The sequence below is a fragment of the Panthera uncia genome (genome assembly GCF_023721935.1).
Source record: "Panthera uncia isolate 11264 chromosome C1 unlocalized genomic scaffold, Puncia_PCG_1.0 HiC_scaffold_3, whole genome shotgun sequence".
Taxonomy (NCBI): domain Eukaryota; kingdom Metazoa; phylum Chordata; class Mammalia; order Carnivora; family Felidae; genus Panthera; species Panthera uncia.
In genome coordinates this window covers 13,615,611-13,635,242 of record NW_026057584.1, presented here as the reverse complement: position 1 = coordinate 13,635,242, position 19,632 = coordinate 13,615,611, and the positions used below count along the sequence as shown (strand labels likewise).

At 39.2% G+C, this 19,632-nt stretch overlaps 1 protein-coding gene across 5 annotated transcripts in view; it reads right to left on the bottom strand.

Moving 5' to 3' along the window:
• The window catches only part of DOCK10 (dedicator of cytokinesis 10), a 268,151-nt gene that overhangs the window by 121,458 nt on the left and 127,061 nt on the right, over positions 1-19,632 (bottom strand). For all 5 annotated transcript variants that reach the window (XM_049615823.1, XM_049615821.1, XM_049615819.1 and 2 more), the window contains exons 3-4: positions 19,171-19,260; positions 197-279 (exon numbers count right to left, since the gene is read on the bottom strand). In XM_049615823.1, coding sequence (XP_049471780.1) covers positions 197-279; positions 19,171-19,260 — 173 coding nt within the window. The remainder of the gene's footprint in view (positions 1-196; positions 280-19,170; positions 19,261-19,632) is intronic.

Here is a 19,632-nt window from a genome sequence, read left to right as displayed (position 1 = left end):
TTACAATCAACTCTGTTCATATACAACAAAATGTACATTGTTGACCAAAATGCTGTATCATGACTCCTATTTTTAAATTTTGTAAAATAGACCTTGACACTAGTTAACGTGCACGTATTCATGAACAACTGTAGAACTTAAACTGAGAACGTATTTTATACATGGAAAAACCCATTTATATATGACAGGTTCTTACCGGGGTAACTGTCGGAAGTCTCCAGAATATTGTTCATATTTGTAGTTTACCACATACCATTGGGAGCTATAAAATTTACAAGCCTAAAAGAAAAAAACGACAATTAAAAATTATCATTAAAAAAAATTAGCTGTCCTGGCAAAAAGCACAGCGAATACACTTAATGTCATCTCTGGGGTAGTGTTAACAGGGAGCTATATTAGCGATTTTAAGGTAGGGAAGGGGCTGGGTGATGATAATCATATCATATTTTCTAGTGAAATGGAAATCTAACCTTTCCCAGACTCTTGGAGGAGGAACCATTTAACATATTTATTCTATTTTATGCCATCAAGGAAAGTCTAATTTAATCAGCCCATGAATCATACCATATTCATTACTAACTTCAAGTACAGTCACGTTTTAGTTTTCCTTAGCAACCTTCCATTATTTAACAGCTCTTACTGGTAGAAGATATCATTATTTCTATGTAATCTTTTCATTGTAACTTTAGACCACTTCTTCTTGTCCTTGCATCAGTAACTTATCTCTTCCCCTCTATGTCAGCTGGACTGTCAATTTGAAATCAGTTTTTCAGTTTTACCTCAATGCTTTCTAAGGGTTATAGCCTTCTCCATGATTACTCACTGAGTTTTATAGATAGATAGGAATAAAACATGACAAGCGACTTTTTGAAAAACAAAGTTAATAGTATAAAATAACTATCTTACAGTAGTACATAATGGCTGATTTTGCAATGCTGATTGATGGCAAATATTTCCCAAGCACCAACCATGGACCTGGCAGTGGTAGACCACAGAGTGGTAATGGGGATTTCACTAGGTGGCTTTTAAGATTGCTTTCTTTCTTTCTTTCTTTCTTTCTTTCTTTCTTTCTTTCTCTTTCTTTCTGTATCTATTTTTAAGAGAGAGAAAGAGAGAGAGAGAGAATAAGCAGGGGACAGGCAGAGAACGAGGGGGACAGAGGGTCTGAAGGGGTTCCGTGGTGCTAACAGCAGAGAGCCTGATGCAGGGCTTGAACTCAGGAACCGCAAGATCATGACCTGAGCCGAAGTTGGTCGCTTAACTGACTGAGCCACCCAGGCACCCCTCAGATTCCTTTTGATCCTAAAATTACAGGAACCTGGGGATAAAGCATCTGGCATGAGGATTATAAGATCTCGTCCTCTACGGTGAAGAAAACGAGGATCAATGAGCTTCCCACAAGGTGAGAAATAACGACCTGTGGCTGTCTGGAACCGGGAAGGGGACAGGCAAGGAAAGCAGTGGGAGAAGGGTCACTTGGGGTGTGGAAGCGCCAGAAGCAAAGGAAACGCTGCCACTGTCTTTGCAGAAGAGAAAGTGAACAGAACATGGGAGGGAATGGCCCAAGGGCACTCCAGAAAGGTTGGTGGGGAGCTCTGGGTGCGGGCACCTGGCTCAAGATGCAGGGGGCCCCTGCGTGGCTCAGTCGGTTAAGCGTCTGATGTTGGCTCACGGTTCATGGGTTTAAGACCCATGTTGGGCTCTGTGCTAACAGCTCAGAGCCTGAAGCCTGCTTCGGATTCTCTGTCTTTCCCTGTCTCTGCCTCTCCCCACCTCTCAAAAATAAAAAATTGACATTAAAATTAAAAAAAAGAAAGTGCAGGGAAAGGCAGGGAGAAGGGAGAGTTGTTGGGTACCCTCGGCCGCTCTGGATTTCTCTAACCTTGAACTTTCTTGGCACCATGACTCTATTTGTTCAGGACAGCACCCACACACAAGCTGGGGACTGAGGCTGAAGAGCATGTGAGCCTGGGACCAAGATGGGAGGAGGAGGATATTGGCAGAGAATAGTGGAGAAAACCAGCAACTAGAGAAAACCAGCTGGAGAAAACCAGTAATGGAGAAAACCAGCAACCAAATGAACATGGATAAAGGCAAAGGGAATTCAGGAGAGCAGGGTGGGCTGTGGATGGAGAAGAGGAACGGGGACCACACTGAATATTTAACTAAACTGCAATGAAAATGAATATTTTCCTAAAATGAAATTCCCGAGCCAATTCTGCAAATGCCATGTTTCTGGAAATAAGAAGAGAACCAAGCCCTACTGTGCTCCTTGGATGAAAAGTTCCATCTTCACTTTTAAAAAAAAAAATATTTATTTATTTATATTTGAGAGAGAGAGAGAGAGAGAGAGAGAGAGAGAGAGAGAGAGAGAGTCCCAAGCAGGCTCCACACTGTCACCACAGAGCCTGATGCAGGGCTGGATCTTATGAACTGCAAGATCATGACCTGAACCGAAATCAAGAGTCAGACACTTAACTGACTGAGCACCCAGGTGCCCCCCAAAATGAGTATTTTAATAAAAATAAGTCTTTTATGAAAAATGAGAAGTTAAAACCATGAATGTGTTCAGAGTATTTCTCCCCCTAGTCTGACCCAGTTTGGATTATTTTCTTCGGACAGAATACTCAAAGTATTTTAAAGATTCTCGGCAAAAAAATCGCCAAACCAATACATATTTGTTACAAGAAAAAGGCAAATAGAGGGAACAGCACCGAACCAGGAGCTACAGTGTTTTATTCTTGTTCTGGAACGAACCCATTATTACTGACTTCCCACATGATTTTTGGTCAAACCATTTCACTGATTAAGATCTCAGATTTAGTTAGTGAATAACCAGGATATGAGACTGGATTAGAAGTTTCTGTCCCATAATATCTATGTCTACTCCCCCTACTCTGGAAGTTTAAATGGCACAAAGATGCACTGATTGACTCACTACCCTTTCTTGCTAGGGATAGTATCTTTGTTTAGACATGATAAGCACGTATACTTCATGCATATTTCACATGATACTCAAAATATGCCAAAGGCTTTTACCGAATCTGAGGTATGTATATCCTGAATTTCACAGAATGAGTGTAATGCCTTCTCATATTAGTATAGTCTAGCAAAGAACTACCTCTTTTTTGCTTTGGAGTGGCAAGTGCCTGTCAGATACCGCACTGCAAGGTGCTTTACATAGGATTTTAACAAGCACTCGATGAGATTTTATTGTTCCGTTTTTATAAATCTCAATGGCAAGGAGAGGCTCAGATCTTTGCCATGATAGAAGTACGACTTCAAACTGGATTTGTCTAACTCTAAAAGTCCCTTCAGCTAATTTATGAGTTGTTTGATGATTGTAGACTTTTTTTTTTTCTTTTAAGCACATCTGGACCATCATTCCAAATGTCTGTATGGTGTCTGGGAGTCAGACAGACCTGGTTTTGAATTTTGGTGTTAGCTGTGGGATTTCAATGAAGTAACTTAATTAACTCTAAATGTCTCTATCTGTCTAAATACTACTAACTTCAAAAGGATCTAATAAGGTACTTCCTATAAAACACCTAACAAAGGGTGAGTACTTAATAAACACTTGCTTTAAAAATAATCGGTTTTGGGGGCACCTGGGTGGCTCAACTGGTTGAGCATCCAACTTCGGATCAGGTCATGAACCCGCATTAGGCTCGTTGCTGTCAGCACCGAGCCCCTCCGGATCTTCTGTCCCCTTTCTCTCTGTCCCTTTCCTGCTCAGGGGCGGTGGGGGGAGGGGACAGGAGGAATACACACAAACACTCTCTCTCTCTCTCTCAAAAATTAATAAACATTAAAAAAGTAAGTTTTCCCAACATGTTTTATTCAATGTATAATTTATATTCACAATAGTTGATAACAACAACTAGTTTTTCTTGATTTATGAAAGCACAGTGTTTTGGAGAGATTTTTAGCTCTATCAGAGAGGTTTGCTTTAATCCAATTCCTTCTGAATTTATTTACTATGTTTCACATATCTGGTGGAGGTGGGTAGCTGAGGATTGGGGTGGAGTAGTTGACCCTTAAAAATCCAGCTAGATCTGTGATTTCTTGGACTCTAAGAAAGCTAGTGCATTTTACAAACACATAAATGTTTCTCCTACAGAGTAATGGCATTTGGGAAATGTTACGCATAGAAAATTATTCTCTATTCTTTGTTCCAGCCCACAGAGTCCCTCTCATTAAGAACTATTTTAATTATGACTACAACTCCTCTTTGTCTGAACACCAAGCTGAAATGACCTGTTGCAAACTCAAAGTCACAGGTCCCATCCGTGCTTGTCACAGTAAAGCACTGTTTCCATTTTCTCCTTACTAACTACCTAGCCCACAACACTGCTTTCAAAATACTGACTCCTATCCTCTTTACAGTGGAAGCTGCCACCAGCTACTTCAAAGGTGAAGACCGTGAAATCCAGCAAAAATCTGCCGAGTTGGCTGATTTTTCCAAACAGCAATGCCCCAATTCACATTTTATTAATTTACTATCTCTGCTCGTTCAGCTTTTATGTTTGCTATCTCTGCTGTTGTTTAGACACAAAAAAAGCTGAGCAAGGTCAACACGCTCCAAGGCTCTTAGACCATTAGGACAGTGCTTCCTAAACGGCATCGTGTCCGTTAGTTACTAGGGATTGTTAATTAAAATGCAGATTCCTGGGTCCCACATGAGATCCGCTAACTCAGAAGCTCTGTCGGGGCCCTCAAATCCACCATTCTACTGGAGTGACAATGTGGTCCTTGTACTGTCTGCCTATGGACTGGAAGCATTGGGTGGGTCCTGACTTCACACAGTGGGCTCTAAAAATCGGCATTACTCTCTAGCTGAAAGGGCATATATCAACTGCAGCATGTAAACCCCATTTACAGTGGGCATTCAATATTTATGTGAACGAATGTATTTCCTATATCCTTTTTCTTTTGGAAATAACTAAACATGACCCTATGAAAGTTCTAGGAATCTAAATACTTTAGAAAAGGTTAAGCAACTGTACAAGGCACCCTAAAAAAATATAAAGAAAATATTTCATCTTTTTCCTTTGCCCCTTTCTCTTTAGAGAATCATCAGAATCAATTCAAATTATGTTACTTACCTCAAAGAGCAATTTGGCTTTGGCAATGTAATCTGTCCTTCTCTTAAAAGGGCTGATTATTAGATTCTGGCTACAGAGTAATAAGCAGGTAATAAATGGCTTTTCAGATGAAAATTCTTTTTTTTTTTTTTTTTTTTTTTTTTTTTTGTGGGCATAGAGGTTTATTTAATTCCAGGACTAGTTTCTTGCCAAAAAGACGTATGCAACCACAAAAGGTGTTCATTGTGGCCCTTAGTCACCACTGGGGTGAATTCTGTGTTTGTAACACGATGGTGGTAATTTCACATTCATGCCAGACTTTATTAAGTTTAGAAGTAATTATGCCTATCGGATGAATGTTGAAAATGCAGCATCATGAAATTAAGTGAATTTAGACAAATTATGTATTGAAAAGATGGCTGGATAACTTATCATCCACACCGAGACACTACAATGTGAAAGAAGATGTTAGTAGCCAGGCTGGCAGGTAGAACATGAGGCGATCCCTGCAGGACACAGGTTCACTCACCGTGTTGACATTTTAGAGCAAAAGGGAAAAGCCACTGAAAATGTTTTTTTTTTTTTGTTTAATTGGATTACATTTATGTATTCCTTTCCAATGAAATAATTATTTTTTGTAGTATCAAAATAAGGTGAACGCAGTGAGTTTTTACAACGTGTTACTATACTCTTGCTAAAGGAAACAAATGTTTGGATGAAATAAGCGACGTAAATACAGATATTACTCAGTTTCAGAAATCACGGTACCATCTAATTTAATGGAGTTTGGGTCTGAGCTTTCAAACTATTGCTTCATATAAGACAGTGTCACCATGTCTATAAATGTGCATGTACCATGTAAAACAGAATGCCCTATGAAATGCCAACCATAAATGAGAATCATTTTTCAACTATTTTATTACGTTGAATGATAGAGCAGCCTCAAGTAATCCAAACTGAAAGTGAATCAAAATATTTGGCTTATTTATTTATTTTTTTTTAAGCTGTGCTGTATTAAGGTAGTTGAGCAAACTGTAAAATTAGACTTTCGTAAATCACACCTGTGCCTGACCCAGGACCATACATTCGAATTTCCCAGCTGGATCTCAGAAGTAATTTGTCAAGACATGAAAAATGGATGGTACTGAAAACCTTGGTTATATTATGATTGAATCATTCTTTCCATGTAAGGCATAAAATCTGGGTTGTAATTCAATGCCATTGAAATTTTTAGGTTCAAACTTCAAATGGGCTCTTTCTAAACGTTTTTTATATGCCAGGGTTTTGGGCTCGTCCTTTTGTGTTTTCATCCACTTACCACCAGACATTATAGGATGATTTTTATTATGCAGAAGAGGAAGCCAATTTAGAACGGGAACAGTTTTGCATATTTGGAAGCAAGACTATTATTCTAGGGATTTTGGTGGCTAGACAATAAATTTCTTCAAGGTCGTTAATGTGAAACTCAAAACGATTTTGTTTTCTTCGGTGTTTTCTATTAGATTTTATCCTAATGGCACTAAAAACTAAATGCATTTGAATTTACCTTGTTTTTTTTTTTTATTAAAAAATTTTTTTTAATGTTTTTGTTTATATTTGAGACAGAGAGAGACAGAGCATGAGCAGGGGCAAGAGGGGGAGACACAGAATCCGAAGGAGGCTCCAGGCTCTGAGCTGTCAGCACAGAGCCCGATGTGGGGCTCGAACTCACCGAGTGTGAGATCATGACCTGAGCTGAAGTCTGACGCTCAACCGACTGAGCCACCCAGGCGCCCCATTACCTTTTTTTTTTTTTTTATGTTTATTTACTTATTTTGAGAGAGACAGACAATGTGAGTGAGGGAAGGCAGAGAGCTAGGAGACAGAGAATCCCAAGCAGGCAGGCTCTGCCCTGCCAGTGCAGAGCCTAAGGCAGGGCTCCAACCTAGGAAGCGTGAGATCATGACCTGAACCGAAACCAAGAATTGGATGCCTGACCGACTGAGCCATCCAGACACCGCCCTCCCCCCCATTGGTTTTTGTATGTTTATTATCTTTAGTGTTATACATTTAGTGTAAAAATAAAATGGGTGAGGGGTGCCTGGGTGGCTCAGTCGGTTGAGCGTCCGACTTCGGCTCAGGTCATGATCTCACGGTCTGTGAGTTGGAGCCCCATGTCGGGCTCTGTGCCGACAGCTCGGAGCCTGGAGCCTGCTTCGGATTCTGTGTCTCCCTCTCTCTCCACCCCTCTGCTGGCACTGTGCCTCTCTTTCTCTCTCAAAAATAAATAAACATTAAAAAATTAAAAAATAAAATAAAATAAAATGGGTGATCCATTCTTGTTCTGGCCATGATAGAAACAAAATTACCACACATAAGTAAGATTAGTTACAATAGAGGACAATAACAAATTTTGATGTGATTTTTCCATTAGTTGAAGTCGCAAAATAAATATAGCTTAACTTACAAGCTTACTTTTAAAAAGTACACACAACATTGGAGTCCCTTAGCCTCCAACAAAGCCTTATTAGTGAATTAAGAGCCTTAGTCTTCAAAACGGAAACAAAATTTTTTCTAATCACACTTATTTTATTCAGAAAGGATAATGGCTTTTTTCTAATCTAGAGAGATTCATTTATTTATTTTTATTTAAAAATTTTTTTCTAGGTTTTACTTATTTAAGTACTCTCTACACTCAGTGTGGGGCTCAAACTCACGATCCCGAGGTCGAATCACATGCTCTTTCGACTGAACCAGCCAGGCACCCTGGAGAGATTTTTTTTTTTTAGTTTTTTTCCCCAATAGCTTTCAGTAATTTAAATTGTGCATGTGGCTCTGATGTTATATCATAGGAGTTGGTTCTAAAGTGAGGGAAATCTTGCTTACTGTTGTGCTCTGGTATAAAGTTAATGCATGCATGAGAATCATTCATCTGCTGCCCAACGATTCAGAATCAGAAAATAGCATTCATTTTTACTTAATTTATACATGCAAAAAAAAAAAAACAAAACACCAAAGCCCCAAATCATTTATTAAAAACACTTATTCTTACTTCTGGGTAAGTTTGAGGGCACATTATTCCACATATGAGAGTCACACAATTTGTGCAAAGTACAAAGGCGTTTTGACTAAAAGAATGGTTTCTTTATCCGTGCACATAATATGTAGTTCAAAATTAAACACGAAGCACATGAAGTTATTTTAACCATAAAAGAGAAGTGGAATTCCCCATTTTCAGGAGACAGGATACATTTCATTCTAGTTAGATATGTTTCTTTTAGTTAATAAAAATGGGCAGCATGAAATACATTTTAAGTCATAGCCAAGCCTCCTCTCCCCATAATTTTCTTTGCTATGTCCGGGATCCAAATTGTCTAACATGTTCTTTACTTCGCAACATGATGCGGCTTTTACCTTGAAGATTTATAATTTTCTCTTGAATTAGCTGAATGCTATCTTTCTGGACCCAAATGGTGGAGAAGAAGAGGAAGAGGAAGAAACTTCTCTTTCAATATTATGCTCATTTGATCCTATTGTTTCTTATGTTTACAAAAGTGTCCTTAACAAATTCAGCAATGTTTTAGTATACAATGTAACAGCCCGATGAACTATTTTTCACTTCAGCAGCATGGAGTACTTTGAAGGGTTGCCATCCTTTAATTGGGTTTACTCTCAAAATGCCTTGTAGATAAAGAGACAACAATGTACTAACACCTTGTCTGATAAGATAACACACCTTTTCAGGGTTTAACCTGCTGTAATCAGGTTGTCCTCAGTCTCTGAAACTATCCTGTTAACGAACTACCAATGAGTCTGAATACCCAAATCCAGCAGACTCTTCCTTATGTGATACCGTTTTGGCATTTCATGCCATGGATTTGTACTTGCTAAGGACTCTTCTTTAATTCTGAGAAATCAGTTTCTTCTTGTTTTCTGCATCTCTCTTTCCACTCCATTTCCACTGCCGAAGCAGGACCTGCTTTACCAGCCCCTTAAGCAGGAATGTAGCCCAAGGACTCACGTCCCAGCTCCAGCCAGGTCCCTGTGGCATTTCTGGGTAACCTCTTCCAGGCTTAAAGCCTCACCTTTCAAATTCAGAGCAGCTGCCCATCCATTCCTCCTGTGTGGACACCTACCTACCTCACTCCTTCTTGGGCATCTCTCGTCTCGATATACATGTTGGTCAGTGGCATCCTCTTCCTTGTTTCATCCATCCCTGCTTGAGCAATCTTTGCTTGCTTCTGGCCGTCTTATTTAAATTACGGGCAAAACTATCTAGCTATGAGCCCAAGCCAGATATGTGGGAGTAGTCCCCAACATATTCCTCTCCCTTGCTCTCTTTTCAGTCACCAACTTCCGCCAATGTCACATCTTTCATAGCCCTTTACTGTCACCATAATCATGCTGCCGTATGTTCGTGTAGGTCTTTAACCCAGCTGGCCTATTAAAATAGTCTTCTATGTGTCCAACTTCCCTTTAGTCTTATTCATCCCCCTCAAGCAAATCAATCCAGTCTCTTGTCTGCCTTTAGCTATTTTTTTTTTTTTTCCTAACAGGTGAACCTGACTTTGTTTTTCTATTTTACAGTAGTACTCCTGAGTTACTTATTAGATTGTGTTGCAAAATTCTGACCAGTGGTCTCTTAAATTTTGGCCTGGTGGTGAGCTCTTTTTTTTTTTTTTTTTAATTGTTTTAGTTTTTTTTTTTTTTTTTCATTTATTTGTTTATTTTGAGAAAGAGAGACAGAAAGTGTGTGTGTGTGCGTGTGTGTGAGCTGGTGAGGGGCAGAGAGGAAGAAAGAGAACCTTGAGCAGGCTGCACAGTGTCAGCGCAGAGCCTGATGCAGGGCTCGATCCCATGAATGGTGAGATTATGACCGGAGCTGAAATCAAGATCAGACACGGAGTGAGCCACCCAGGTGCCCCTGGTGTTCCTTGAAGGCAAGGACTGTGTTACATCCATTTGGTATCACAACTTAGTAAGTGATAAATGTTGCTGAATAATAAATCCAGTCCAATCTTTCAGGCAGCGGGACAAGACCCTTCTCTGAATACATTTTGTATGTGATCCAGAGTAACAGCATAAATCAGTGGGAGAAGAATTTTCTATGTGAAGAATTTAGCCCTTTGTAAACAGAGGGTAATTAGCTCCACCCAAATGAAGTGAGAAGCAGTTTCCGAGGACATCTAAAGCAGTAGCTTTAAGCCAGTTTACATTTACTTCTTGGACCAGAGAGAAAAATAATCCAGTAATTAGGTAAGGGGTTGAGACAAGAAATTTAAGGGCTGGAAAATGGTGTTTCTCTGAACTTTATGAGCAGTATTATTTACAACAAACTTTGGAATTAACCTTGTGTATACTTGTAATTTGCTACATGGAAACCACATTTGGGGTTGTGGCCCAGCATTGCAAGAGGTTTACACTCAGAACAGAGGTAGACATTTTGGATTCTAATGGTAAAAGCTTTATCCATGAAAAGAAAGAAACAATTTATTTGATACTTTGGGAGCTTTAATATTCTTTCTCTTCATCACCGTCTGCTTTAATGAAATGCATGTCAAGGTTCACCTAATAGATTCTGTTTTACTTGAGCTGTATTGTGCCCCTAGTTTCTGATGATCTCCTTCTATCAGATTTATATCAGCATTTCTCAAAGATATGTTTCCAGATACATGGGGGAAAATGGACAGAATTTCTCCATGGTCAAATAAATATGGGAAATATTATATGCCCTATTCCCTTCTGAGACAGTCTCCGTGGGTATTAGCAAGTTAACGACTGAGGGTGTGTGTATGTGTGTGTGTTTGTGTCCCGTGGACATCCTGTAGACCCGGCTGTCTGCAGAACATTCTCTGCCCATGTGAAACTGGCGTCTGCTCTGATCTCAACCATTTGTTCTGCTGATTTCTAGGGTAGATTTCCTATGAAAGCCTAGAGATTTCTACAACATTTATTGTCTGTGTTAAGTCTGATTTGTATTTCCTTTTCAGTCCTGGGTCCTTTTTCTTTGTTTTTTTTTTTTTTTTTTTTTTTTTTTTTTTACCTAGAGAACTCCACAATTTCTAGTCTAGAACCGCTGCTTAAGATCTAAACTTTTCCTTGCCCTAATAACCTAATATTGTCTGGATGAGAACAGAACACAATCAGTGTGTGTGTATGTGTGTGTGTGTATTCATATATAACAGTAGATGTAGATATAGATATTTGCTTCTATTCTTTTAATGTTTCCATAACTCTCAAATCCCTGAGTGTTTTATGTCTTGACCAAAGCGATGCTTGGATTCTCCAATTCATGCCTTCTTATTTCATCATTATTCTACTCCTGCAGCAGATTGATTTCCAGAAATTGCAGAGGGCTTTGTTGGCAGAGTAACTTGCTATACCTCAGTACTTTGTCGGTATCTCTCTTGGCCATTCAACTCAAGTGGTCCCTAGACCCTTACCCTCTGTTGGGCCACTGTACCATTCTCGATTCTTTTTGTTTTCATCTTTTTGTTGAGAGACCAAACCAAGAGCTTAGCTTTAATTAGTGTTCTAAGCATCTGGCTTTATATTATTCTTTTGTGTATATCAAAATAAAAACTTTGCTATGGAAGTTTTGCTTAAGAAGTCTGCATCCTGTTTATAGATCCCTTTACTGGTTCCCCTAACCCCCAGTGGGAGGAAGGGGGGGGGGTGGTGCTTTTTTTTTTCTATCACGGAAGTGTTTGATTTTTTAAATAGTTATACATGTTGATTTTAAGCCACTTATGAGAATCAGATAAAGGCAGTGCTCCCCAGTTGTGATTTTCCAAGTGTTTTCATATCATTGCTGTATTTATTTTTAGAAACACAGCATTGGAGTAATGAATATGCTGGTTTAGAGATAAAGAAACTGAGGTAGAAAAGTTAAATGTTTATCAAAATGAAGGGCATGTTCCCTTGTGAACAGTGGAAATGTCCACATCAGGTCAGGCTATTAATTTCATGGTTTAAAGGAATTTCTCAAACAGTCAGAGGGAGCCAAGTGGGTCAGGGCACGGAGCCTGAGGGTCAGAGAGACCAGAGGCTTAATTATGGCTCTACGTGAAGTGGAGCAGCTTAGTTAATCATTCGGAACCTGTTTTCTAGGCTGTAAATCGAGGTAGGGCTCAAAAGTATACATAGATGTGCATTTTGCTCAACTGTGGCTTGATGTTTAATTTCTCATAACTTTGTGAAGTTCTCTGCTGCATGGGGAAATAAGCCTGCACTCTTGCGTGGGGAACAGTTAGCCTTACATTGACGAGATAGGGGAGAGGATTAACAGCCGATAAACCAGAAGAGGGACAGACTGTTCATTTTATTGAAACTCCTATGAAAACAGATGAAGTCATTCAAGATTAAAAAAAGAAAAGAAGGCTCGCTGCCTTTCAAAAGGAGCCGAGAATTGTCAAAACAGAGCGAAGTGCGAGATCATTCCAAATTAGTATTGAACTGGATGTGTTTAAATTAGATTCGCGCCAGCCTGCTGCCTAGCAACCACAGTATTTGTCCTTGCCACCCCGTGGGGAGCCACAGGGCATCTAGTGCAAGGGAGGACCACAAAGGCTGCTTCGCCCGATGCAGCAGCGGCGGTAAGGGAAACACGTGTTTCTCCAAAACGTCAAGGAATCCCTTTCAGTGCTGGCTTAATCTGGTTTCGAAAATACAGCCGATATTTCTCAAAGTGCGGGCCAATAACTGTATGCATCAGAGCCACCCGGACAAAACTGGGGCGGGATTGCCAGGGAGAAGACTGAGGGACGTGTTCCTTCCAGAGGGCAGCCTTAGTAAAGCATCCTCCGGGCACTTACTGTCAAGGTTAAGAGGCCAGAAGCCATTGCAGGGAGACAGCAAGGGTGGGGATATGCTGGCTCTGTCTCTTCCCACCTGTATGACGCCGAACACCTGCTTAATCTTTCCCTAAAAGTTGCCTCATCGTTACAAGGTTGCTGCTGCTGTAGCATCTGCTTATAATTACTGCAAGTAAAGAAAGGTCTTAGAAGTGTATCTGGCATGAAGAAAGTAGTCAATAAACGTTAGCTGCTATTCCCTACCGTGGTCAAGACTTTTGGCCAGCAGAATTCTCTGAGGTCATTTCTCAGTCTTAACCCAGCTTTCTGGTGACCCTTTCTTTTTATTTGCTGTCTCCAGGCTTGGGTATTCATGTTCTACCACCATCACGTGGTATTTGTAACTGGGATTTCTCTTCTTCCGATCCTATAAGTATAGGCTTCCCTTTATTTATATCCTTAAAACCAAGCAAGCTATGGCAGTTTTCACAGCTAGTGACGCAGAAAAAATTCTCAGGTTAAAAAAAAGAAAAAGTTTCTTCCCAGGCTTCCTCTTCTTTCTTTTCTTTTCTTTTCTCTACTTTAGATCCATGCAGTTGAGAACAATATAACGAGTCATTTACGTTACCCAGATAAATGCTCTGTCCTGAGACGTGCAACACAAAAAGCACGACAGATACCTGGGATCTACGGTAAAAGACACTGTACTTGACTTCTCTTTGGAGCAGTTCTTAGGAGAAAGGAGAAGCTGCGGGTGGAAGTTAGAAATGGAGGAATAACCCCAGGCTGCAAGTAGTTGAAAGGTAGGCACAAAGTTAACGGGAAGAAATTTCACCCCAGGGGAAATAACAAGACACAGTCAGAGTTTGTGGCCAACCTGTTCTCCACCGAAGTTGACATTCTCAGAGAACTACAGAAATAAAGGGGGTCAACCTGGCCATTTGAAGTCGTGGTACAGAAGTTCAGGAGAGCAATGACAAAACTAAAGACATCTAAAACCCCCAGAATAGCCTTAGAAGTCTCCAGTGTTGTACTCATCTTCTTTTTAGGCTGCCTTTTCCTTGGAAAGTGGCTAAACCTGACACCTTGGCTGGATCCAGAGATTGGGGGTGGCGCTTCTGAATCATCCTGAGATTTAGGACTTAAGCTCATGGGGCCCACCACGAAGGCATACCAGATAATAAAACAAGCAGGTGGGAAGAGGCAAGGGCATTAGCAGGCTGGCCACCAAATCCAAGGTCTCAAAGCCTCGGGGAGCAGACAACCCAGAGCAGAGGGCTAAGAATCCCTGATTCATGTGAGAGCAAGTTTTTCACAGCCTAAAACAGACTGCTGGAAACCTGGAAATAGACAAATCCCCAATGCACCCAGAAAGAGGTAAAAAGATCATGACATGAATAGTCCCTAAAATCGTGGAGATGTTTATAAATCCACAGTAGTTTTATTACAAGTGATTATGAATGGACTGTATCAGATGAACTTAACTGGCTTCTATGACAGGCAGACAAGCCCAGTGGTTGGACTCATAAAGTGAAATGCATAAGGGATTTTGATCATTCCATATGACATTTTCATTATCAAAGTTAAATTATAATAATAAAAAAAGAATCTGATATGGTCTTTAAGGCGACTTGCAGCTCTCAGAATAAGGTTGGATTTTAACGTTTGGAGACAATTTTACAAGAGACACTTGGGTGGCTTCCAATTCTGACAGCATTTGAAGATGTATTTCCAGTAATTTTTTCACAAAATATTTTTTCACCACAAAAATACCCTTGTAACACAGTATAGAACATATAAACTGAGAGCCAATTTCCTCTCTTCCCCTTACAATCCCAAACTTGTGACGTAACCAATGTTATGAGTTTATTCTACATTTTTCATACTTTTGTAAGGCTTATATAAATAAGCCATATTTATGTATATACTTACAGGTTTTATACCTTCAAGATATCATAGTATATATTCTGCAACTTACTTTTTTCTCTTAACAACATATCATGGGCATCCAAGCTAATACATTTATTTATTTATTTATTTATTTATTTATTGTTTATTTGTTTTTGAGAGAGAGAGAGAGAGAGAGAGAGAGAGAGTGGGGGAGGGCCAGAGAGAGAGGGAGACACAGAATCCGAAGCAGGCTCCAGGCTCCGAGCTGTCAGCACAGAGCCTGAGGCAGGGCTCGAACTAATGAACCACGAGATCAAACCTGAGCTGAAGTCCGATGCTTAACCGACTGGACCACCCAGGTGCCCCCAAATTACGTACATATAAATGTATTAGCTTGGGAGAACCTGGGTGACTCAGTCGGTTAAGCATCCGACTTCAGCTCAGGTCATGATCTCACGGTTCGTGGGTTCGAGCCCCGTGACAGGCTCTGTGCTGACAGCTCAGATCCTGGAGGCTGCTTCAGAGTCTGTGACTTCCTCTCTCTCTCTGCCCCTCCCTCACTAGCGCTCTCTTTCTCTCAAAAATAAAACATTAAAAAAAATTAAAAATAAAATAAATACATCTAATTTTTATTGGTTACATATTATTTTAAAATACAGATGTGCCAAAATTTATTCAACCCCACTCTTACCAACTGATATTACAATTTGGTCAGTGCAACAATACTTAACCCTGTAATTATACTTTTATGCTCTAGTGTTTTTTTAATAACACACATGTTACATATGTATATGCACTACTTAAAAGGTACATTAGAATTACATCTGGGGGCCTGGGTGGCTCAGTCAGTAAGCTTACTTGACTCTTGGTTACGGCCCAGGTCATGATCTCATGGTTTGTGAGTTTGAGCCCCACGTGGGGCTCTGTGCTGGCAGTGACGAACTTATTTGGGATTCTCTCTCTCTCCTGTCTCTCTGCCCCTCCCTCACTCATGCTCTTTCTCTCTCTCAAAATAAATAAATAAATTTTACAAAAAAGAATTACAGAATTACATCTCAAAGGTTACAGATATGTGAGTATTATAAACACTGTATGATAATGTTTATTTCCCATATTCCCACTGTCACTAAGTATTACTCATCTTAAAATTTTTCTTCATTCAAGTTTCATACATCATATTTGTTTTAATTTACATTTTCATGACTGTAAGTGAAGCTGGCAACTTTTTGTGCCCCTCTCTTTGAACTGTGTGCTCCTGTCTTTTGCTTATATTTTCTTGTGTTATTATCTTCGTATTAATTTGTAAGAGTTTGAAAATTAGGAATGTGTGCATGTGTCACAAAAGATATAAAGAGTTGCAAATAATTGCTCTGATTAAATATTTTCTTTTGACTTTATTTATGGTACCATTAATCATATGGAAATGAAAATTTTTTATTTGCTTAAATCTGTTTCCCCTAAATTTCCACTTAAAATGTTTTCCTGTAGTTTTAATATTTTTGTTTTTAAAATTTAAATAGTTTTTATCCACTTGGAGTTAATTTTTATGTTAATGTGACCTGGAGTCCTAACTTTATTCTCATCCAGAATGAATAACCAAGTGGTATTCATGAAATTGTCTAACCTGAGAGATATTTGAGAATTTGAAGTGCCATAATTTGTCAGTTGGTATGTAACCGTATTTACTTGGATATATTTCTAGATACCCTATTTCATTTCACGGATTTATTTTTTTATTCCAGAATGGAATAAAATGGAAAAAGATGGAGAGCGTCACAATGTTTTTAAGCTAGCATTTTCTTTAATACCAAAGTGAGGGAAGAGAACTAGAGATAATTTCACTCATGAATATAAAAGCAAAAACATGAAATAAAATATTCGCAATTTGAATGGAGTATTAAGGTAATAATACAATTTGAATAAGAAAGTTTACACCAGAAATACAAATATGGATCCTGCGGATCACAGAGCTAAATTCAAGGGGTAAGATAGCATCAGAGATACTAAAGGCCTATCCCTAAAACCAAAAGTAAGACAGGATGGGGGCCTCTGGGGGGCTCAGAGGTTAAGTCTATGACTCTTGATGTCAGTTCAAGTCATGATCTCACCGTTGTGAGATCGAGCCCTGCTTTGGGCTCTGCACTGACCACGGAGCCTGCTTAAGATTCCCCTTCTCCCTCTTCCTCTGCACCTGCACCGAATGCATTCTCTCTCTCTCTCTCTCTCTCTCTCTCTCTCTCAAAAAAAAAGAAAAAAAAAGAAAAAAGAAAAAAGATAGGATGCCCAACATGAGCATTATTATTCAATCCCTGGTTTCAGGGATATCAGATAATAAAATGAGGCAAGAATTAAAAAAAAAACGTATACCGTTATTAGGAACTAGGATTATCTTAATTGTTTGCAGATGATATGACTACACACTTAAACATCAAATAAGAATGATAAATGGTGTCTTTCTATGTGCAAAAAAATAAAATAAAGGAAAAACGAATGAAAACAAAAATTAACATTACAAAGAACTATTAGGATAAGGAAGATTAGTGAGGTAGCCATATATATTCAAAAGCCACAGTTTTTCATTTTTTTAAATTTTTTTACATTGATATATTTTTGAGAAACAGAGTGAGACAAAGCGCGAGCGAGGGAGGGGCAGAGAGAGAAGGAGACACAGAATCTGAAGCAGGCTCCAGGCTCTGAGCAAGAGGTCAGCACAGAGCCTGACGAGGGGCTCGAACCCACAAACTGTGAGATCATGACCTGAGCCGAAGTCCCATGCTCACCCGACTGAGCCACCCAGGTGCCCCAACAGTTTTTTTATTTTATTTTTTTTTAACATCAGCAATGTAAAGCAAAAAAAGGAACTGGATTTAACAAATTCTCACATTTTCAACAAAGCTATAAAGTTCTTGGAAATAAATTTAACAACAAGCTGAAGATTTTTACCCAAAAGTGCAATATTTTACGGAAGAACATTCAAGAAGAATTGGTTGAATATTCCTGGTAAGGAATTCAGGATCATAAATGTTTCAAATCCTACCTAAGTTAACACATATTTACATATTTACTGAAGAATGTTACTAGACCTTGTCTCAGTGATTCTGATTTTCTGGTGTAGAAAATGATTTGCCAACTCTTTTTTAAACTGTGATGTCCTACCAGATATTGACTTCCTCTAAGGGGGTGCCTGGGTGGCTCAGTCGGTTAAGTGTCCGACTCTGGCCCAGGTCATGATCTCACGGTTCGTGGGTTCAAGCCCTGCATCGGGCTCTGTGCTGACAGCTCAGAGCCTGGAGCCTGCTTAAGATTCTGTGTCTCCCTCTCTCTCTGCCCCTCCCTAGCTCATGCTCGCACTCTCTCTCTCTGTCAAAAATAAATAAACTTAAAAAAAAAAAAAGACTTCCTCTAAGGTGACTGTAAAAAAAATATTATGGTACTGATGTCACATATATTATTTTTATCAGTCAATGTGAAAATAGCATACTCAGATATCCTGATGTTATCTGAACCTGCACTTTTTCCTTTTTTCTTTTAACTCCTTAGAAGGTAGTGTAATTTAATGTAAACTTTGGGAAATAAATATGGAATTGGAAAAAAACTCATAAATAAATCTATGGTAAAGGATTTGGACTGAATAGTATAACATAAAATGTGCATGATTAATACAGATTGATATGTATGCTAATAAAGCTAGCTTATATTCATACACATATGTTTGAGAGCTGAGAAAAGGTTTTGTTATTAAACTAAATCCTAATTGGGGATACACCGTTTTCTCTCAGGATTCTATTTGGCCTGTGCTGAATTTTCCCATTGCATTTTCTGTAAAGGAAGGGCTAGCTTCATTTATTCATTCAACCAATATCTTTTAAGTAGCTGCCCTAAAGCATCCCTTAGTCTGCTCAGAAGAAGGAGCAAGGTTGTAGGCCTCTATTATATCATCAGAATGCAAACAAATGCTTTACCAAAAGATTTTTATCATAGCCACAGGGTTTTACCATTAACTATTTCCATAGTTAGTACTTGAAAAAAAAAATGTATCTCTTAACATAGAAACTCTGTTATCCAAAATTCTCACATATGGTGGCCTTTCCCACAAGTCAGTCTAGGTAAGCAAAATAAAATTATCCTCTGTTAAGAACACACAAATATTTCTCAATGTGACGATTTTAAGGGAAGTAAAAACAAAAGAAAAAAAAAAAGCCCCAAACTTGAAGAGTCACCACACAATGAAACATAATTAACAGGAGAATGGAAATAATCTAGACATGATGAGGGCTGAAAAGGAACAGCTCATCATCGCATCTGGAATTCTATACTGAAAAGGAGAGGAAGACAATAATAAAAGGGAGCTGTGTGGAGCACCCCCCTCCTCCCCAGGAGAAAACAGAGTTTATAAAGTAAAGGATGGGAATCATTGCATTTACCTCTTTCACCAGCAAATTTTCTGCTTTGTGTTCTGCGTCTTCGGGTACCGTTGAGTACAGTGTGCGGATATCCCAAGACACGGTGGCCGTCTGGGGAGAACAATGAAAAGAAATGAAGCTCTCCAACCTGGAAGCACTGAGTAGACCACCCTACCGAAAACCCAATAGAAAAGTGCTTTAGATCTTAGCATCGGAGAGTAAAAGAAGACAGAGAAATTTACATCTCTAGGAGACAGAAGCCAAACCTCCCTGAGATTGCCTCTGCCAGCATCCTTACAAGTACTGGTTTATCACAGAGGCTCATCGCGTAAAGCTCTTTCACTTCCCTGCAGGGAACAAAAGTTGGGGCATCTGTATATTTTGCCTAGCTTATTTCTATTGTATCTTTTGTTGTTGTGAATCCCGAGACACAGCTGAAGTGAAAGAGAAACCTTACAAAAGCATCAGTATTTTAATCCTATT